The sequence below is a fragment of the Carassius auratus genome, unplaced genomic scaffold, assembly GCF_003368295.1.
Source record: "Carassius auratus strain Wakin unplaced genomic scaffold, ASM336829v1 scaf_tig00029244, whole genome shotgun sequence".
NCBI lineage: Eukaryota > Metazoa > Chordata > Actinopteri > Cypriniformes > Cyprinidae > Carassius > Carassius auratus.
Window position 1 is genome coordinate 14896 of NW_020525756.1, and position 24055 is coordinate 38950.

The 24055-nt window shown below is 33.2% G+C and overlaps 1 protein-coding gene across 1 annotated transcript in view; it reads right to left on the minus strand.

Annotated features, from left to right (window-relative positions):
• LOC113079799 (collagen alpha-1(XXIV) chain-like) overlaps window positions 1-24055 on the minus strand; it is a gene marked incomplete at its 3' end in the record, with an annotated part of 73362 nt that overhangs the window by 12426 nt on the left and 36881 nt on the right. Inside the window, exons 12-31 of the mRNA XM_026252022.1 lie at window positions 23695-23739; window positions 22079-22132; window positions 21623-21667; window positions 18680-18733; window positions 18555-18599; window positions 17244-17297; window positions 15757-15810; window positions 15563-15616; window positions 13712-13765; window positions 13390-13443; window positions 12167-12211; window positions 11965-12018; window positions 11636-11680; window positions 7660-7713; window positions 7463-7516; window positions 7095-7148; window positions 6909-6962; window positions 2181-2234; window positions 1864-1908; window positions 1346-1390 (exon numbers count right to left, since the gene is read on the minus strand). Coding sequence (XP_026107807.1) covers window positions 1346-1390; window positions 1864-1908; window positions 2181-2234; window positions 6909-6962; window positions 7095-7148; window positions 7463-7516; window positions 7660-7713; window positions 11636-11680; window positions 11965-12018; window positions 12167-12211; window positions 13390-13443; window positions 13712-13765; window positions 15563-15616; window positions 15757-15810; window positions 17244-17297; window positions 18555-18599; window positions 18680-18733; window positions 21623-21667; window positions 22079-22132; window positions 23695-23739 — 1017 coding nt within the window. The remainder of the gene's footprint in view (window positions 1-1345; window positions 1391-1863; window positions 1909-2180; window positions 2235-6908; window positions 6963-7094; window positions 7149-7462; window positions 7517-7659; window positions 7714-11635; window positions 11681-11964; window positions 12019-12166; window positions 12212-13389; window positions 13444-13711; window positions 13766-15562; window positions 15617-15756; window positions 15811-17243; window positions 17298-18554; window positions 18600-18679; window positions 18734-21622; window positions 21668-22078; window positions 22133-23694; window positions 23740-24055) is intronic.

A 24055-nucleotide genomic window follows, 5' to 3' on the forward strand; every position in this document is an offset into this window, starting at 1 on the left:
AGTATTTTTGAAAACATATTTTCACTATTTTAATCTGATTGTTTAAATACCTGAATATAAAATAAAATATTGGTATTTATTTACACAAATATAATAAAAAGTAATAGCATTTTTGCAACATACACATTTTTTTTATACTTTTGAGTATTAAAAGAAAATATAATTCAATAAATATATATATTTTTTGAAATAGTGTTTTTGGCAAACACATTGTTCTATGTTAATATCAATATATTTATATTTGTGGGTATTAAAAGAAAACAACAATACTTATTTAAATAAATATTATTTTAATTATTAATCATTAATAATTATTTTACTTTTAAATACATACTTTTATTTTGTTTGAGAGCTCAAAGATATTAACATAATCGGATGAAAACAGTGCAATACATTACCAAATGTGCTATTATTTTTGTTTAAATCAATGTTATCATTTTATTTTAATACTCTAAAGTATCAAAATAATCATATTAAAATATAGTGTGTTGTCTAATATTAAAAGAAAATTATGCTATTTATTTTTGACAATGTATTTTACTATTTTATTATGATTATTTTAATACCTTTGAGCACTCAAACTAAATAATAGTATGTATTTAAACAAAAATAATCTTTTTTAGAAACACTATATTTTAATATGATTATTTAGATATGTAAGAGTATTAAAAGAAAACAATAATATTTATTTAAACAAAAAAATAGTAATTGCATTGTATAGTTTATAGTGCACTGTTTTAATCTGATTATTTTAATACTTTTTTTTAATACTTTTAACATAAATAATACAATTTTAGACAACACACTATATTTTAATATTATTATTTTGAAACTTTAGTGTATATAATATTTATTCAAACAAAAATAATAGCATATTTGGTAATGTGTTGCTCTGTTTTCATCCGATAATTTTAATATCTTTTAGCACTCAAACTAAATAAAAGTATATATTTAAACAAAAATAATAATATTTTTAGCATCACACAATATTTTAACATGATTATTTCAATACTTTAGTATATTAAAATAAAATAATATTTATTAAAAAAAATAATAGCATATTTGGTAATGTATTGCACTGTTTTCATCCGATTATTTTTATATCTTTTAGCACTCAAACTAAATAAAAGTATATATTTAAACAAAAATAATAATATTTTTAGCAACACACTATATTTTAACATGATTATTTTAAAACTTTAGGGCATTAAAATAAAATAATATTTATTCAAGAAAAAATTACAGTATTTTTGGCAACATATTGTTCTATTTTAATACCATTATTTTGGTACTTCTGATTTTACAATAAAGACAGTAGCATCACAGTTGATGGTATGAGACTTACAGGTGCTCCTGCTGGTCCTCTCTTCCCTGGAGCTCCAGCTTTACCCTACAAACAAACACAAACACAACTGAAGCTTACGGATTTAGTTTTAATAACTGTGGTATTTCAAATTAAACTTATTTAATTTTAGTCAGTTTACATTTCTCATTTTTTAAGTTTTTAAATCGCATATTTATATTTCCTTTCAACTTAATTTCAGTTACCAAAAATATTTTTATTATCTTTATTTTTGGTTAATAATAAAAACAGTATGTCCTTTTGTGTCAATGTGTTTTACTCGCACAAATCTGCAGAAACATGTTAATCTTGCTGAGGACATATCAAATACGACTATTGTCTTTATATAAAGATGACTTCTGATAACCACAAACCCTAAAACTGCACATTATTTTAACTGTGAATAGTTCCACATGAAGACATCCCAAGTGAAGATTTTGTCAAACTATTTCAACATCTAGGGACAATTTTTTCTACATTTTAAAATTTGAATAAATTTTCAAGTGTTCAGCATTGCTTACAATGAATCCCGGAGGTCCATTCTTCCCAGGCAAACCCTTTTCACCCTGAAAAACAACAGCAGTGGAGCTGTCAAACATGTTTGATGTTCAGTAGCTTTGTAATGCAAATCTCAACGCAATTGTTTTGGGTTTTGTAGAAGTGTGAAAAGCACCATGAAAGTGAAGTTTTCAATCCTGTGTGATCTGTTTCCTCTTGAAACAGGAAGTTGGTGTACAACACAGGGACATAAATGATCTCAAGGATCTCCCAGAAAAATAACATGGCTATATAATTGTCTATGTTTGTATATGTTTTGGGTCTGAAGGGACGCTGGTACCTTTATGCCCTCAGGGCCCGGCTCTCCAGGAGGGCCGTCAGGTCCCCTCGGGCCCTAAAAGACAAAAACACAACAGGTAAACAGGGTAAAACTTAACTAAAAGTTAACACCATACTTACCAGTTGATTTATTACATTAAGAATTGGATGAACAAATTGTGTATAAGAACTTTTCTAAACTGTTATTTTTAATTGTACAAATGATGCACGATTTAATTGAATATGCACTAACTTTCATACATTTCCAGAAGATAAATCTGAACAATGGATAAAGCCAGATTCAAAATTCTTTTTTGATTTTGTTGACATATTAGAGTTAAAAGATTTTGTAGAGGGGATTTTGGATATCTCTTTTTATCACTTCATAAATCATAAAATACTGTCAACAGACAGAAAAAATACGTTTTCAACATGTGTTTAGGAATAAACTGTTGTAAAAACCCATTTGAATGATATATGAACAAACCCCTTGGTAAAAACCTTCAGAATATAGAGAGGAGTAAAACTGCTAAGTTTGGTGTTTGTAAGTGCTGCGGAAGTGGAGAAAAAACTTTTAAAAGATATGTATTGGAACTGAAATCTACAAATGCTGAAAGTGTATTTTGGGTGTTTTCTTATCACTAGTCTGAAACAACATGTTACGAAAAGCCAAATAGCTCAAAATCTATTATAGTTATTACATCAAGTTTATTCTCATAAAACAGTCCAGGGCTGAGTTTCCCAAAAGGTTCGTAAGCCTACAAAGTTCGTAAAAATGATCGTACGACTGATCTTAATATTACGGTCTGTTTCCCAAAAGCATCGTAACTTAAGTAGCACTTAAAAATTCTCTTAGATCTACGAGTGCTCTGGAGTAATCGTTAAGCCCTAAGTGCATCGCAAGAAGTCAGATTTATGCGTTCACCTGCAGGATAATCAGCAGATTACACCTTGAGACAAGCGCAATGTGATTATAAGGATTTGATTGTGCTTTATTGTCCACTTTATGACTCATTTTCTTTATTTTAGTTTTATTTATTTATAAATTAAATAATTATAAAAAGGGCAGAAAAAATTGAAATACTAAAAAAAACTAAAAAAAAAAAAGAATTAGTATAAGTAATGTAGGAAATATTGGACCCGGAAATAACATTTCTCTCTCTCTCTCTCTCTCTCTCTCTCTCTCTATACTGTATATAAATAAGTACATTTAAATAAATTTTTGACTTACAGTGCATTCAGGCTAACATTTTTTACCTAACATAATATATAAATATATAAAGTATATTATATATTATTATGCAAACTATAATAGCATACACTATAATATAATATAATATTGTAATGTATTACAGTTATTATATCCAAGTTGTCTGTCTGGAACGCAGCATTAGGTTAACGTCAATAAACGATCGTTTACTACAATTAAGAGTCATTCTATAAGGCAACATTTCAGCACTTGACAAATGGACAGCGACTCATGAGTAGCACTTAAAGCACAGCTATGTGTGACCGTGTTGAATGCATTTTTGGGAAATGCACGTAAAAAAATAACGAACGATCGCAAAATGACTCGTATAAAACGCTTGTTAGCTCTAAGATCAATCATTATTGGCCACATGCCAGACCAAACTCACCGAGAATCAAGGACAAGCCAAACTAAACCAAAACAAAGAGGATCTGTTACACAAAGGGTTAGGTCGAGATGTAACCTCATTAGTGACCACATTGGAACGCACTTTGTAGATCACTAAAGCTCACAAGAGATGCAACACACTATGAATTGTAATAGTTCTGTGTTAGAATGGTAATAACATGTGATATGTACAAGTTAGGGTTGTTATTGTTAACTAAAACTATTACAAATAATTTCCATTAATTTACAAAGTAAAATGAGTTGACAAAATAAAATATGAATTATAAAACAAAATAAAAAATATATTAGAAAACATTACATTTATTATATTACAGTTTTTTTCAGTCGCTAACAAGCATTTGTCCAATCACTTGTCACATTTTCAAAACTCTAAACACAATTAGCACAGCATCTGTCTATTGTGGCCATACCATTTACACATTTCATGATGTTTTCACACAATATGGAGTCATTGAACACATTTCCACAATGCTTACATTTTCTGAACAGACAAGCTATACCTCCCAACAAAATAATGGATCGTTTTTGTAGTATTTACAAATGTTAACACACAACATCCCACAATAGCAAAAACAATGTTCCCAACCTTAGATACAGTATAAAAACCTCTGCTTCTGCAATGATATCAGTTCAAAAACAATTTATCTTAGCTGATTTATGTTGTGTAAATTGGGCCAACCACAACTGATTCCAATCTGGCTTAGACTCAATGGCGGGGATTATTTTTTTCTATTACATTGACACTTATACAATACATAAAAGGAGGACTTTGAAGAGTGATATTTTTGGAACCAGAAACAGAAAAAGACAAACACTGTGTGAGAGGAGCAGGAGCAGTGAGAGAAGCAGGATCATACCTTGTTTCTACTGTACCTCCTGCAGTGAACAGTAAAGGAAAAAAATAGCTTTTTACTGGAATGCTTTTGAATGTGAACATTACTGTACATTTGGACATACAGTTTCTAACCAAGAAATTTAGTGTAAAACAGTGAATTGCATGTTTTGCATGCAAATACCTGTAAAACTGAGACTGAAAAGTCTATGCAGTTTTTGTAATGTCAACAATAGCCAGTATTTTGAAACCTGGTGTACTTTGATTGACTGCATGTACCTTTTGAGGTGAAAACAAGTGTTATTCTTTGACAGAATAATTTAATTTTGAGTCAGATTTCCAGTGTTTTGGTAAAGTTGGTGTGTGCAGAGAAAGATGTGTTCTATTTTGAAATGAAGATTTAGTATATATTTAACAAAATGTGTTTTTGAGAAGAAAATTATCCATTTGGCCAATTGTGTTTTGTAGGTGTGAGTCTGTGTTAAGAGTTTAGAAAAAGTATCTGAAGTATGGTTAAGCGCTTGTTAGCGATTGAAAAAAACTGTAAAAACATAATCACAACGTAAACTTATAAATATATTACTAAAATATATAAAATATTATTTATAAACATAAATTATAAAATATATTACAGTAAATGTATTATTAAACTTATAACATCAAAACTTACAGTAGCTTTTAACTTAAAACATTTAGAAAAATGCTGCATTGGCAACTAACTGAAATAAGTTGAAGAACACTAATATTAAATATCATTAAAAACAATTGAATTCAATCTATACTTTTAGGTACTGATTAATTAAAGGGATAAATATTACAAAATGTCTCTCATTTTGTCCACAATATTGGACTGAGCTCGTTGCAGTGGATTCTCAGATGGCCATGCGATGCTGCCTTAGAATTTGGCCAAAATAAGGCTCTATAATTTATCGAACAGCTGCTGCATTTGGAACTTGCTTATAAAGTGTTAAAAGCTGTCTATGCAAGTGCTTCCTAGGGTTTGGAGCGGAAACACAGAGCCAAAGAGTCTGGTCTGTTGAATTTGGGTTCATGAATGGAGACTCTAAGGATCTATCTGTCATGTATTTCACCGTCGTACATTCTCATCATCATTAAAATGAGATCTGCACTGTTTTATATAAACAGAACGGAGGGGAACATTCTCTTAATTGCAGAGTTTGGCGTGAACCTTAAACCACTTTTCATCAGCTTCTGTGGCCTCTGACTGACTTCATCCTCGGTCATTATGACTTACGTCAAACATGCTCTTTCTCTTTCCATTTATGATGTTAGTCAAGGTTCCTGCAAGTATTTGAGTTTACCTTAAACATTTACCCTCAGAGTGACCTGTTATTAATTAAACTGGCTGTTCTTGCTACTGTACTTTAGAGACAGTTACCCTCTTTGTTACATACATTAGGCATTTTAAATGTTCAAAACAAAAAATTTTCTCCCGTTTTCAATCAGAAAAAAAGTAAATCATAATATGAAAAATATAAATAAAAATATAAAAATGAATATAAACATAAATATTATTTCCTAACGAAGACTAGAAGGTAAAAAGAAAAGTCAAAATAATCGCGAAATCATTGCACATATTAAACTGATTCAATTTGTATAATGAATATTGAATATTATGTTCATATATTGAATATTATAACTGAATATTTTAAAATATTTTAAATAATACTAATTTTAATTTAGTTTAAGTATGAAAATAACTAAATTATCAAATACTAAAACTTAACAAAAACTGAATACACACACACCAAAAAAAACAAAAACATTTTTTAAATGTACTCCAATGATCTTTGTTTCAATTACAACTTCAAAAATCAAAAAATTAAACTTTTACAGACATGACAAAAACACAACAATTAACAAAATTGCTTCAATTACAATGCAGAGATGCAGAGTATATTAGTACACAAACTATAATAAAATTAATTATAAAAATTTAGATTTTTAAATGGATTCAGATTAATTAGCCACTCAATTAAGTGTGTAACTAATAAGTGTTGATTATTTATACATGTGTCATATTCCGTTTGACCACTAGAGGTCCCTGTGGTTTACTATAAACATGATCACATGGTCAGCAAAACACTAAAAACATGTGAACAGTGATTGCTGATCACAGAGAGAGCTGATGCATTACATTACACTAAAGCATTTTTAGGATCATCAAGAATTTTTTTGCATTTTTTTTTTTTCATTTTTTACACAAAAAAAGCATGAATTTATTTCACTACTAGTCTTACCCTTCTCCCTTTGGGCCCAGGAAGGCCTGCTCCTCCTCTCTGTCCTTGTGGACCCTTGAGAAAAAGAGACGGACAGAAAGAGACAAAGTCTAATTTCAACTTTCAAGTGTAAAGTTCCTCAAAGTCAATCTTTCACTCCAAAAGTTGCATCTAAAAACCGCAGAGGATCATGGGAAAAAAACTTACTGGTGGACCTTGTGGGCCGAAATCCCCAGGAACTCCTGGAAGACCCGGATACCCCTTAAACAGACAAAGAGGTGCACTTTTAACACAGTAAACCAGTGACCACTAACTAACTAGTGAAAAGTTAGTTGTTTTTTTTTTACTCCATTGGCAGATATTTTTATTTTTTTTGAGCATAAACACAGTTCCACACTTATTTTTTCCCCCATAAATAGGACTTCAAATCTGATGTCACTTTGCTTCTTTCATAAATGTATCGTGATATAAGAATATTTTTACTGGAAAGCAAGACAAAAATACTGAGGAAGAAGATCTTTTTTGCAGTGCAGTGTATTTTAATATATGTTTGTTACTGTGAGAGAAGCTCTTACTGTTGACCCTTTCTCTCCTGGAGGACCCAAAGGACCAGGAGGACCTCGATCGCCCTGAACACACACAATAAAACAAACACAATCACGTTCTCAGGTCGAAACTATAGGAGAGATTTTTCTATCACAAATCAAACAGCACACAATAAATATGGATCCTGATGTATGTGTGGTTTAACATACAGACTCTTGGTTTTTACCTTTTCTCCAGGCTGTCCAATCACTCCGGTTATTCCAATCAATCCAGCCGGACCCTGAACAACACAGAGAACAAGAGCTGGTTAACACACACACACACACACGCACGCACGCACGCACACACACACACACACACACACACACACTCCTGCATTCCTCATGTCAGATCTCAGTCCAGATAGGAACAGAAGAATTGCTTTACAAGAGTACATGAATGTGTGTGTGTGTGTGAATATTTCAAGAATATCCAGGCTGATTAATATAATATAATATAATATAATCCTGTTTTTAAGGTCGAGCTACAAAATGACAAGAAAGCACAATAAAAGTATAATAACAATAGTTCATATGCACTATAATCTAATCCATAAGAAAGCTTTACGTAGTAACCATATTGAGCCTTAGAGACCTCTCATAGCTATAAATTCATGTTTTTTAAAAATGCATTGTGAACCAATGAGATCAAACGAGTAATGACACGTCTAAAGATGTCATTTTATAATTAAATACAAGTGCAATTGAGATTTACATCATATGACTTCAGAGGACTTGAAAAATCTGAGTCTGATGGATGAATGTTAGGATACTTTTATAGTATTTTTTTGTAAGATGCATGTGGGTGAGTAAAAGATGACTGAATTCTCATTTCCAGGTGAACTGTCTCTTTAAGACCGTCCTGCTTCTTCACACACTGACTATAATGATCTGTAATGATTACACAGCGGGACATTTACTAATATGCTAAGGTGTTCACGTCCATCTTGTTGTTAATAAATCTATGTATTATGACAGCACAGATTAAATAAAGCTCTGTTTCCACTAAACACTATGAACTGAATGTGCGTCACACTCCCAGCACTCATTAATCTTCACAGAAGTGAAACGTCACACTCCTGTACAGCACTTTCCATGGTTTCCATGAAAGTTGGTACAGTACAAGTGGGTTTTTGGGATGATTCCCAGCATGCACCATCAGCCCTGGGGAACTTTCCGAGAGGTTTGACGTTCCTCTGACAGTTCATTTGTCACAGAACTATCATTACATCAGAAATCTTTGGCTCATCTGACTGAAGCTCCAACAAACTTTCCATGTTAATGTTTCATGCAGCTCGATCTCCATTTTCAATGCCCAACACAAAGCAAATTATTGTACGGTTTAAAGGCAAAATAATGACTTTACAGTAAGTGTTAATAAATTGCTCAAGATGAATTAGTAATATAGTTAAAAACTTTGAGGTCTGTATATTTTATTGAAGTTTTTGATGTCTCTTCTGCTCACCAAGTCTGCATTTATTTGATTAAAATACAGTAGAAATTGTAAAATATTATTACAATTTAAAATAAGAATAGTTTTCTATTTGAATATACGGTATTGTAGAATATAATATATTTATTTGATGCAAAGATGAATTTGCAGTCTTCAGCATCACATTCTAATAACTTATTATTATTATTATCAATTTTTATTTATTTTTATATATTTTATCATGAACAGAAAGTTCAAAAGAACAGCATTTATTTGAAATATATATATATATTTTTGTAACATTAAAAATGTCTTCACTGGCACTTTTGATCAATTTTATGAATTACATATCTTGAATGAAAGCACTAATTAGTTTTTGACAGTTAGCTAGACTTAAAAAAAATAGAAATATATATATATAAATCAAATGGGACAGATTTTATAAGAAACTATGAGGGAATTCTGGAGAACTTAGAAATAAAAACATTAAAAACATGCTTTCTGAAAGCATGCCAGTCATCACAGATGTTTTTCAGGAAAGACACCAAGTGCACGCTGGGATTGACGAGGCTTTCCATATTTTCCTGAAAGAGCCGAGCGACAGCAAGCAGAACATAGATCTACTGTAACAGTCACTACATCAAAATGTGTCATTGAAACCTCATTGTGCAGCTAAAAACACTCCAGATATGTCAAAATCCACATTAAAGCATTTACATCATCCAGCAGATACTTTTCAATTATAACCTAAATAAATCTCTTACTGTGAGTCCTCCAAGAAAATGCCTGCTGAATGATTTTAGTGTGATATCACTCCTAACATCAACTGAAAACCATGTTTGGTGCCGTCTAATGGATGAAGATGAAGCTACGAGAAATGAAGCCTGTATCTGTTATGAAGACAGTCAGAGGCGTTCGGATCCAAATGCAGTATTTATTTAGAGAATGGTCAGACAGGCAGAAATCAGGAATTGCATCAGGTGTGTCAGGGATAACCAGAATCGAAACCAGAAACAAGCTGAGATCGGGGCAGGCAGCAGAGAAATCAGAGTCGAATACACAGGCCAAAGGTCAAACATGGGAATAACAAACACAGGGGAAAAACGCTAGGAAATGTCAGCCAGGCTAAACAAGACTTCGCAGTGAGTGAGAGTTATTGTGGTGCTTATATGTGTGTGTAAATGAGGTGCAGGTGTGGCAAGGAAATTGGCTGATGAATGAGGTGCAAGTGTGGCAAGGTGATTGTGATGCAGTGACTCATGGGAGATGTAGTTCGGGTGTGGTGCAACAGTTGAGAGGTGCTAGTGTCCAAGTGATGATATGGTGACATCTGGTGGTTGATGGGTGGAATGGTCCTGAGTGGAGTGCCCTCTACTGAAGTTCATAAGCACTCCAGCTAATGATCGTGACAGTATCACACTTAAAAATACGCAACAATTATGTCACAAAATAGAAAGTGTACAAATGTTAAAGTTGTTAAATCTTAAATGTAAAATTTAATCTAAAATTAAAGCCATATATCTTAACTAAGTTATGTTCCAAATTTGAAGTTGATATTACAAAAATTTAAGTTCCTGTGAGATTTTATATAGGTGCTACACCAAAAATAGCCAAATTTCACTGAATTTTTAAATGCATTTGCCTGCAACAAATGTATAAACATCTGTCACAATATAATTATATTACAAAATAACTACCAAATATGGAACCATGAGGCTTCAGACCTTTCTGAATTAGTTCTGTCAAAATTTGCAAGTGATTTGATTAGAAAATATTGCAGCAAAGAGGGAGGATCCCTCTGAAAGATTTTAAGTACTGTACTATTTACATAATGTCCGACTTTCACTGGATGAATTTCGAGTGTTTAAGCTATCGAACGATAACTAATTTGTAATTACTAAAATATGTGATAAACGAGAAACCCCAGTGATCTGAAGAACCAGTAACGGCCTTGAACATTTAATCTGCAAGTTTTTTCTCAGAGTTGGTGTAAATGTATTTTAGAGGTTGAGAACTTCAGCAACTAATCTGCAGATTTAAACCATTTTCCCCTCTGTCTGATCTCGTCCTGCTCATTTGGAAAGTGATGTCATGGCGTTCATTAAAGACCTTGTGTTCTTCAGATTGCTGTTCTTGAAGTGGGGCTGTCTGGGCCCCTGCGCAGATTTTCTGCGGCTGATCTCTAATGCATCACATATGTGAGCTTATTCAATATAGATGAACACAAACCAGAATGCAAATACAGCACATGTTTTCTGTGTTGTGTCTAAAGCAAATCCTCCTAACACAGACATGAACGCAGTCTTGTCCTCCCATCGGAAGATGGAGGGAAACCACGGGATGTTTTTCGAAGAGCAATCGCTGTGTGTGTCCTAAATCCCTCTGGAGAAGTTCACACGAGGGAGGAAGTTCTCATGAAATGTATTAAAAGTTCTTTTTAAAGCACTGTTTTCTCACACAGCATTAGATCCTCACAACACTTCTCTGATTTTACAAGATTATAAACAAACACACAATGAAAAAACAAACACGTTTGCTCAGGGAAACCTCAAAAGCGTGAAACAGAAAACTGCCAGTAATTCAATAAAAAACAACGTAACTAAGAGTTTGGTCAGTATAACAAATTTGTTTACAAAAAAATAATAGATAGATAGATAGATAGATAGATAGATAGATAGATAGATAGATAGATAGATAGATAGATAGATAGATAGATAGATATTTGTACTTACAGGGGGGGCGTGTTTCCCAGGATTCCCTTGGTCACCAATTTCTCCCTGGAAAAAAAAGACAAACATGAATATCAAATTCAGATCACCAAAAAAACAAAACACTTGCATCATCATGAATCTCTGACTGTAAACCAACCCCTAAAATGAATTTATCATCTGTGAGAAATCTCACATTTTGCCGGAAGGCTGATATATTGGCCAATCAGAGAATGTTGTGAACAATCACACAGAAACATTGGGAAATACTAGATATAAAATTGCCATTGGGTTTTGTTGTATATAGGATGATGGACAGATGGGATCATCGCTACTGGTGAGGAGACTCTTACCTTCAGGCCTTCGGGTCCTGGTTCTCCGATGAAACCTTTCCGACCTATTCGGCCCTGTAATAGATGAACAAACACACATTTATAGGTGTGACTGTAAATGCATTTGCATGTATACATTCAGTGCAACAAAGTACCACATCACATCTCCTCAGTGTTAAACTGAGTTTAATCAAGGTGAATCTTGAAAAAGAAAAACACTTACAGTGGGACCAGGCTTTCCAGGGGGACCTGGGGGGCCTTCGTCTCCCTGGAGAAACACACATGGCAGCGTTCTGGTAAATATTCAGCAATCAGATCCCACAGAACATTGCCCGTAGACAAGAAAACATTCCTTCACCGTACACATCATACCACAAGCTCGGGAGAAACAAGGCGATGAAAGAAAAGCAGAAGAACATCACTGAACTGACTCTTACTGCAGCTCTATTCTACGGTAGAGGTGGTTTAATTCACTTTATACCACTCTACACACTCTGACATCGCGACAGAGAGACAGACAGACAGATAGAGAGACAGAGAGACAGACAGAGAGACAGAGAGACAGATAGATAGATTTTGACAGACAGACAAATTATATCAGAGAGAGAGGCAGACAGACAGACAGAGAGAGGCAGACAGACAGACAGACAGACTGACAGACAGACAGACAGACAGATAGAGAGACAGACAGACTGACAGAGAGACACACAGACAGATAGAGAGACAGATAGAGAAACAGACAGACAGACAGACAGACAGACAGACAGAGAGAGAGACAGACAGACAGACAGACAGAGAGGCAGACAGAGAGACAGACAGACAGACAGACAGACAGACAGACAGATAGATAGATAGATAGAGAGACAGACAGATAGATAGATAGAGAGACAGACAGATAGATAGAGAGACAGACAGACAGATAGAGAGAGAGACAGACAGACAGACAGACAGACAGACAGACAGAGAGACAGACAGACAGACAGACAGAGAGACAGACAGACAGACAGAGAGACAGACAGACAGACAGACAGAGAGACAGACAGACAGACAGAGAGACAGACAGATAGATAGATAGATTTTGACAGACAGACAAATTCTATCAGAGAGAGAGACAGACAGAGAGACAGAGAGACAGAGAGACAGACAGACAGACAGACAGACAGACAGAGAGACAGAGAGACAGACAGACAGACAGAGAGACAGACAGATAGATAGATAGATTTTGACAGACAGACAAATTCTATCAGAGAGAGAGACAGACAGAGAGACAGAGAGACAGACAGACAGACAGACTGACAGAGAGAGACAGACAGACAGACAGATAGACAGATAGACAGATAGATAGATAGATAGATAGATAGATAGATAGATAGATAGATAGATAGATAGATAGATAGATAGATAGATAGATCTGTCTCTATTTGAGATTGGAGATGAACACTTTACCTCTGTTCCTTTTGGCCCTGGTGGTCCCTGGGGGCCTCGGGCACCTTGAAGACCCTAAATACACACACACACACACACACACACACACACACTCTGTTCAGTGAGGAACACTGGGAAAAGCAGTTGTCTTTATATAAAAACTTACATACTGGCTAAGAGTAACAAAACATCTCTAGTGAGGGGCCTCGCCGTCTACTCTTAATAAGTTAATCTCAGAAGGCCACCTTTTGGAAAAAATGTAATGCTTTATAGGCATCTAAGAAAGCTGCTTTAGATATCGGAACAACAAACATTTCAGATTTTAATCAAAGAACATATGCACCTTTGGTCCCATTGGGCCGTTAGGTCCTGGTGCACCAATGTCTCCTGGGAAACCCTACAAAACATGGACAGACATACATAAAGAATATAGTATGAGCTTCACCTTACATTCACCTTGTACAGTGATTAACGGCTGCCCCGCCTCTGCCATTACAGCTCCGCCCACCTGTCATCAGACCACACCCACTTGCTGTAAATTAGGTTCAGGCAGGGCAGGGTTCACATGTGTAACTAGTATTTTCTATACTTATGAGAATTATTGTGTTATTCAACAGAAAGGTTCAACTAAGGTTTAATAACATAATGTTGTTATTAAAATATTATTTAACAATAATTCTAATAAATAAATACATACTATATATATATATATATATATATATATATATATATATATATATATATATATATATATATATTCTGTGGGTCTGATGAAGTCCATGAAGGTTGTTTCACAATTCATTTTATGTCATAATACGACAAAATGCAGGAAGATTTTAAATAAATATATAAAATGATAAAATGTATACCACTACTAATAATACATAATTTTAAAATATAAATAATAATTCTTGTATTATATTATATTGATTATTTAACGATTATGAGATTTATTATTATTTAAATAAATAAATGAACATATACTATTAATATTATGCAGTAGGTGTAATGTTTTACTATTAGAATCAACATGAATGTATTTCACAATCCATTATCATTATTTCTGAAATATGATACGTGGCAAGATAGTCAATAAATATATTAAATAATATTTTGTTTTTGTTTTTATATTAATAGGATATATTTAATAATAAGGAACACTATGAGCATGAAATAACACAGAAGTGCCACTAGAGGGAAACTTCCCAGAAACCCAGCTGTTGTCAAACCAGCATATGAGATGTTCATCTCTTGCCAGGATGAGTTTCACTCACACACTTCTGAGTTTACTCTGATAAGGCTGCAAGGAGCCAAAGTCATGTTCGAGATTAACAACAACAAAAGCTAACACAAATAGACTATAAACAGCTCGAATGTGATTAATGCTTTGTTGTATTTAATAAGGCTTTGACTGAATGCATCTGACAGCCACAAGCACAGAAGAGTGTACAATCTTGAAATCTTTAACCAAACTTAAACAATCCAAATAAATATAGAAATGTTCTTCAAAATAAGTGCAGAAATGCTGAATAAGGTGATTTCATCTGCTTGCAGTGTTTGTCTCGAGATGCACACCAGAAATGTTTTTTCTTAGGCTTGTTTATAAAAATTACTTACAATGTCCTAATTGTATGATGTTTCACTGTGTAATATTTGTTACACAAGGTCCTCTAAATGACCAACATGATCAAAACTTTGCTGTTAAACCTCTCGCACACAATCTACTCCATGGCTTCTGTCGTCTGACTAATGCTTTAGAGATTTTATCCAGTCAAAGCTCTTTTAGTGTAACTGTAGTCAAATCTTGAGTGATTGTGATCAAGTTAAGGTCAATAATATCTCCAGATTGACTCTTACTGGACTGAAGTAGCTCAGCTTTACTTGATTCTCCATCAATCAGGCATTAGAGTCTCAAATCTGATCCTCAGGATCTTTTGAGGAGTGTTTGTTTCCAGAAGCTTTACTTTCACTGTTCCTCAGCGGAGGACTGATCTTCACAAGCCTCCAGAGCATCTCACATCTTCCGAGGAGCCTTCATTTCTTCAGCTCTCAATCACTGTGTTATATGTGCGGATCATTTACATCTCATCTTACTGAGACACATCACTTGAGATATAGAGTGATGTTCAGATCAGTTTATGTGAAGATCTGCTCTACTGTTCAATGGACTGTTTTCCAGAGCCCTGGTTCTCACCTCAGGTCCTGGTGGCCCTGGAGGCCCCTGTGGTCCCCGTTCTCCCGTTTTTCCCTTTCAGAGAGAGAATATCAAATATAAACATCATAAAAATACATAAAAGGTGACCATAGTTCAGTCTCTCTGACTTCCAACCAGATCTGCTGGTATTCTGACAATCCCACATTGGTTTGAATTGAACGCAGGGGTCTTACGAGAGGTCCTGGTTTTCCACGTGGTCCCGTCGGGCCTGGATTACCAGCCGTTCCCTAAAACAAACAATACACAAAAGTCTCCTCACTGTCTGCATGAGACACCAAATCCATTTACACAGACAGGATTCCCACACGTTTACACCAGCAAATCTTAACCAGAAGTTCACGATTACTTGAGTTTCACACTCAAAAAATGTTCAAGATTTATGCATTTTAATTGCAAATAGCATTTCCATGCATTTGGATTACAGTTTTGACATAAACAGGCTAATAGAGGTCGACCGATAGTGGATTTTGCCGATACCGATAGCTAGGTTGGACCATACTGGCCGATACCGATTAATTAACCGATAATTTTTTTTAATGGATACTGAACAAAAACCAAAATAGTCCTTTATTTAAAAAATAAAACAGTACTAAACCATAAAAGTAGTAGTAATAATAATAAAAGTACTAATAATAATAATAATTAATAGTAATAGTAATATTAAATGTTGAAATTACCACATTAATAAATAGGGCCCTATGAAATCCGTTTTATTTTTTCCTGAATTCTGTTATTTCTGCTTTAATTTTCCTGGATTCTGTTTTTTTTATTTCTGTTAAAAAAATGTTAACCCGGAAAACTATTGCCATGGATTTTTGCCGATAACAGAATGTTCCAGCAATCAACTATCGGTGCCGATTAATCGGCAAAACCGATACATCGATCGACCTCTACAAACTAATAAACTTAACATGATTTATATTTGTCAGTCATACATAAGTTAAACAGGTCTGATTTATGATTTAGTGCTAATAAACTGAATGTGTTTTAAACACACATTAACCAGTTTTAAATATTTATCATTAATAAATCAAAATGTTCAGTCTCATACATTTTAACAAAATGAATATTGTTTGTTTCACAGCTATTTTAACCGTCTTCATACTTTTTATCTGAATAAACTTTGTTTTCACAGTCAACAGAGCTATGCTGATTCGAAGCAGTTTGATTAATTGAATTTTAAAAATGATTTAAAATATTCGAAAATAATCTAAAAGTAAGTTATTTTGATTTTAGCATAAAATACGTAAATATATAAAATAAGAATAAACTATGCCAAATATAAAAATATATAATATCTAAAATAATAATAAATATGATTATTTAAATAGACGCAAATCGTTAAAAATAAACTATGCCATGTTTTTTTTGAGAGCAGAAATCTGACCTGTTTCTTTTATTGTATGTATGACTGACAAACATGCATGTAATAAAGTTTATTAGTATGTGCTAAAACTTTGAAATGCAAATGGATCGACATTAAATATGGCAATTCATATGTGTAAATCTTAAAGATGTAAACATCTTTGTGCATCTTAGAGTTTCCTGGAGCAGATTTCCATTCAGTGTACACATGTCTCCAAGACCCTCAACAGACAGACTGATACTATTTTATGACCATATAAAGCTTTTTCATGTTAGAAAACAGTCTGACGCTCACCTTGTCACCCTGATAACCAGTTTCTCCCGGCTCACCCCTCAATCCAGGTTCACCCTAAATCATACAGCATCAGGATTATAGACTACAGAACACAACATGCCTGAACTGATCTGATGTATGCATTCATACTGTCCATATACAGCAGCAGTCATGAGCTTGCACATGTTAGAATAATACTGCAGTGATGAATAACACAAATGAGAGTCTGGGAATTATGTAGCGATGAAAACATCCGACACAAATAAAAACTCTCTCATATTTTCATATAGTCTAGATTCCAGCCAGTGTAAGTTTAGTATCACTGACAGACTTTTACTGTTTTTTTTTTTTTTGTATTTTGAATTCGTTTTTATTTTTGTACTTACATTTTAGTTAAAGTTTTTGAAATTATTATTATTAATACTTATTTATTTTTCAATTTTTTATTTCAGTTTAAATTTTAGTTACTTTGGTACATCTAGTTAAAAATTGAGAAATTTTGTAGGCAACTAGCTGAAATAAAATAAATGTGAGGTTATTTTTTATCATATATATACATATGCGTGTGTGTGTAATTGATTATATTGCTAAATATATTAATACAGTACTATTATTGTACTATTATATTATAATATTATTATTTTATGAGTATGTGTGTGTTTTTACCTTTATACCATTATATATATATATATATATATATATATATATATATATATATATATATAATTAGTTTTTATTTTTGTATTTTCCATTTTAATTTTAATTTACATTTTAAAGCTTCTATAATTTTGTTGTTGTGTTTTGATCTTTTTTTTAAGTTATTGTTATTTTTTATATATTTTTTATTATTTTTGTACACTATTGTAGTATTTAATACACTATTTTAGTTTACCAAGTTAAGAGAAATGTTTGGAAACTAGCTAAAATATTTATATTTTTATATATTTTATATATAATATTTAATTTTATTTAAACTAATATTACTTCTAATTCACGCAAAAACAAAATCTGGTTTTGTTCTTCATTGTTTCGGTTGTAGTAAACTATAATAACCATGATTCCAGCTCTGCTCACATTCATAAACCAGATTCATGTTTATCTACAAAACCTTATTTTATTTCATAAGATCATGAGAAACATAAACAGAATAATTTGCAGTTCCTTGAAAGTTTCAGAAAAGAACAAATCTTATATTTCTAATAAAACTAAGCGCGAGTGTATGCCGAGCACTTCCTAAATGGATCATCTGTACAGACATGTTAGTCCATATCTCCAACACATTAACCTTATGAGTTCACATGTTCGCTGCAATAATAGAAATATTTAAATCACCTTATCACCTTTCATTCCAGGAGGCCCCACCCCTCCGGTCAGGCCCTGCCAATGAGAGAACAAGATCTTCAGTGTCCAGCCAATCAGGTTACAGAACACTGAGGAGCATCGTGACAGGACGTTACCTGAGGTCCCACAATGCCAGGAAAGCCACGGGGTCCCTCAGGCCCCGGATCCCCCTGAGAGAAGAGACAGAGACCCAGTGTTCAGTGAATAGTGCAGTGATGGAAGTCTAATTATCCAAATATTTATATATTCTACTTTACAACTGAGGAAAATATATATATATATATATAGTACATTTGCAGAATCATGGTAATGCGACTTCTCTTTGTTTATTTAGCTCGTAGAAACATGTTTGGAAGGAAAGCTGCTCATCTGGAGCTGGCAGAGGATTGTGAAAGCCCCACAGATCACAAACAAATCCCACACAGTCCATAAAAAAGCTCTTTTCTCTGCTGCACGTACAGTAATAAAACCGACAGAAGATAGAGAAGCAGGTGAAATACGACTCATTCGATATTCTAATGCTCATAGAAAACACCAAAACCATCCCATGTACAGAATTCCCAACCGGGAATCATGTGACGCATGAGACGCAAAACAAAGCACAGCTTCTGGAGTTAGTGAGAAGGGGTTAATGCTTCAGATTCAGAGATAATGGTTCAGCACAAGCTGATTCTGGGATCTTTAGACTTAGCATGTAAACATAAGCTGAAAGTTTGAGGTCGGAACACTCTGATAAAAATACAGTAAAAACACTAATATAGTGTGAATCTGTGTTAAAGTGTAATGTATTTCTGTGATGCTCCGCTGTATTTTCAGCATCATTCCTCCAGTCTTCAGCGTCACATGATCTTCAGAAATCAGAATAATATGATGATTTACTGCTCGAGAAACATTTCTGATTATTATAAATGTTGAACACAGTTGTGCTGCGTAATATTTCAGTGGAAACTGTGATACATTTGATTTTTCAGGATTCAAAAGAACAGCATTTATTTGAAATATAAATATTTTGTTATATAATAAATGTATAATATTACTGGCACTTGTTTAAAGTTTAATTTGAGTTTTACTGACGAATAAAAGTATTAAAAATTTTTTTGTAATCCATGAATAAATACCTGGCAATTACTAAAATTGTTCAAATTTTAACTTACATTTTTAACTTAAATGTGCTTAATTGTTATGAAAATGTATTCACACAATTATTTTAAAACTTAAAAATGGTTTCATTGTATCACTAATAATACATTAACATTTCTAAATATCTTATTTGATGACTAGAAAGCTTAAAAAAATATTGAAATATTTTTATATTTGTATATAAAGTATAATTTTATTTAAAAAAAAAATATTTGTTAAAAAAAATCTCATTATCTGGAATTTGACAGATTTCATATGGGTAAAAAAGTCAATAAATAATAGAAATGAATCAGATTAATTTGGAAGGATTCATTAATCGTGATATATATATATATATATATATATATATATATATATATATATATATATATATATATATATATATATATATATATATATATATATATATATATATATGTATGTATAAAATAATGTGCTTTTCTCATACCCAAAGCCATGCAAGAAATAAATAAATACATATAATAAAAACTTAAAAGATCTTAAAAAGATTTGATTCGGTGCACGAAGTAAAATCACTTGCAAATAAGCAGTCCCATTTATTAACATTAATAATCAGGACAATCTATTCTTCTGCTAAGTAATAATACGTTGCATAACTTTAGTTGTTTTTCGTTGCAAAAGAATCCGACTCAGACTCAGTTCTTGGGTTTTTCTCTGGTTTTCAGCAGCTTGTTCTGCTACTGTACAGAGTTGAGTCCTGCCGAGAGGATATTAATAATCCTCAACAGTTCAGGAGCAGAGATCTGCGAAGAAACGGCTGCTTTTGGCCAAACTCTGCTTGTGCAGGAGAGATGAAAGAGACGGAGAGCAGCCAGGATCACAGTCACTCAGCATCAGCATGAAGTTCAGCGAGCACATCACATCAGACGAGCGCAGGACACGCACTAACGAGAGGGTTTACAGTAACATACTGTACATGTTTCCTCACATGCATTCACTAGCTGTCCCATCAACACTATACAGAGAAAAAAGCACGCCAAAATTCAAATTTCAAATTTTCAAAAATTCTAAAACTAACTAGCAGAAGACATTAACATGCCCCTCAGATGTTACAATGTACCCCATATATGCGGCATGTGTCACATTTCACTTCCATTCTCTAGGGGTTAATAAAGAAAAACGCATACACTGTAATTGTGAATCAAAATAACATATTTCACACAAATTAGTGTGGATAATAAATTACTCTCTGAGCCCCATGAGGATTTACACAACCTGAGAAAGTCTACTTACCGCCAGTGCTATTTCAGCATCACTCAGATACTATTATAGTCTTTAAATTACAACTGTGCTCATTTTTCTATTTTATTTTATATTAGCACATCAAGTTAAACTAAATGAAAATGAGAAATTTCAGACTGTCTTTTGGAAACTTACTAAAGGTGCATTAAATATCACAATCTTTCCATTATATCATAAGTCACATGACAGTATTATTTTTTTAATTATTATCATATAATGGAATTATTCATATAATTATTATTATATAAATGAGATACATTTTTGTGTTATTTTGGTTTTATAGACAGACAGATATTAGTTTAGTTTGAGTTATTTTAGTACTTCAAGTTCAACTAAAGGCAAATGAGAAACACTGGCTTTGGAAACCAGCTAAAATACAATAAACGTAATCAAGTAATGAAATTAAAGCAATGGAAATGTTATATTAATCAACTTTTAGTTAAATGAATTAACCCTGTATTAAAGTACACAGTATATGTGTGTGTGCTATTGAAAGACGGCAGGTTTTGAGAAAAAATGTTGAGTAGAGAATGTTTTTGTCTGAAGAATGGAGGAGAGAACAGGTGAACAGAAACCAAAGCAGCCCTCAATCCCTGCTGTAAGCGTGCGTGTGTGTGTGTGTGTGTGTGTGTGTGTGTGTGTGTGTGAGGACTCACTCTCAGGCCTGGGAATCCACCGCTGCCGGTTCCTCCAACAGGCCCCTGAAACACATCCCAAATCTCACAATACACACAGTTCACGAGGCTCTCTAGGTTTCTAACACACTGATCTGGAGCTGAAGACATCAAAGATCTCTACAGCTGTCAGCGGTGTTGATACAGTAACATTCCTGCAAAAATATCCTGTTTTAATGGGATTTAAAAAAGCATCGAAATGAAAAAAATTAGGGACCTACATGACTCTTTATTTTTATCTGATGCTTGTTGTTATTAGCAGAAACTCTAGAAGTTGTCGTCTTAACAGTTTAATGCACATCAAAAGACAACGTTGATCAAAAACCATGTATGGTGCTCTTTGGCTTTCCCTAAATGGAAATATGAATCTAGTCCTATTTGATCCGATCTCTGAGTGAAATGAACTTAAACTTAAATCTATGTTAGAGAGACTCGTACCTCGTTCCCATCGGGTCCGGGCGGCCCTCGCTCACCCACATCACCAACAACACCCTGCAAACACATCAGACACGGCGCTTTCCATGAGGTCAGATCACACATCTGAACACCTCCTCATCATGAAGCTGTTTAACTGTTTCCTGATCAGTGTGTTACTGTAAATGGCAGCGGTTCTGCAGTTCAGGAGAGCGTCTGTATGTTTGCTCGTGTCTCGGAGAGCCCAGGGGCCTTTGAACGTCTTCCAGCGAGCTTTCATCCGCGCTGGAGATGCCTGTGATTAATCATTCTGCTGCAGACGGCACGGCGGGCAGGAGCCCAGCTGGCACACCATCTGTGTTGGGATCTTAGCAGGCTCCTCCTACATTTGAGGGCTTTCTCAGGAGGAACACTTCCCAAAATTAGACCAAAATGAGCTGCTCTCCAGAGTTTCAAGAAGTGGACACTGACTTCATGAAGAATCTCTGAGAATCAGTTTATTAAATGTTTGACACCCCTGGTTAAAAGCTTTAGACATTAAATCGTGGACAACCAAGGTGATTTCTTAATGAAAATCAATCTACAAGATTATTATTATTATTTTATTTTTATATTTTACTACTAATATTAGTATTATTAATTTGTTATTTTTATTATAATTTATATTTATATTTAAAAAATATGTTATATTTTTTTTATGATGCAGTTATAGGAAAAAGTATACATAGAATTGCTAAACCTAAATATGAAATATTTACTAGAGTTCTTAAGAATAATTAATTATTTAATAGGTTAGTTTTAGCAGTACTAGTATACGATTTAATGGTAGAAAATAAAATGTACATAAAATCGCTGAACCTTATAATTAAATATTTAAAAATGCAATCATTGCAAACAATGAACTAATTAATTATAAAATAATTTATTATAATTATTATTTAATAATAGAAAATAACATGATATTTTAAGAATTTAGATGTTAAATTAAATAAAAAATTATTGTTATTATTATTATTTAATTTATTATTATTATTATTATTATTATTATTATTATTATTATGTGATTTAATGGTAGAAAGAGATGACTTAATTTTTAATAAATGCATTATTAGAATTGTGATTACTATTATAATGATCATGATGATTATTATCATTATATTATTTAATGTTAGTAAATAAAATGTACATAAAATTGCTGAAAATAAATATATGTCATACAATATTTACTTGAACTTCACAAGAAAAAAATGTGTTCTTGATGCTAATCGTAATTGTAATGTCGACCAGTGCAGATAATTGTAAAGTGTCCTGATTCATCACTTTTGTACAATAACTTGTATATATTTCTTTTTATGCTGCAGAACATCTACCACATGCACATAACTCAGAATGACCTTCACGACCCCTTTAAGGAAAAAAAGCAATGTTTCCATCCTAATGTAGACTTTTATACGTTGCATAACATCTTCCACCAGGACAGTGCTGTCGGCTTTACAGCTGGACAGCAGATGACAAGAACTGATTTTTTGTTCATTTTCCTGACTTTTCTTCATCCACAAGTAACTTCATCTGTTTTAAATATGCATCTCTCATTTGCATAATACCCCCTGATGACAGCTTATGAAGGAGGGATCGTTTACCTGTCTTCCTTTGGGACCCTTGTTTCCCACAGGACCTGGAATTCCCTGAAACACATCAAGACGATGGCGGTTACCAACCGATCCGATCTGACACACATTGATCACACGGAGTCATCCATCTCCACGCTCTTGTCTCGTGTGTTTTCCAGAGTGTGTCAGATCGCAGCAACTCTCTACACAATGTTTGGGCTTAAACAGCCCACGTGTGTTAGTCAGGCTGACATGTCTGGACGAAACCGCCATTATGCTGATATTAAAGGAATACTGTTGGATACAAACAGCATCTGGAAATTCAATGGAAGTTTGTAGGGCAAGCGGAGAAACATAAATTATTGCGTAAAAATGGTTCATATTTGCTCTG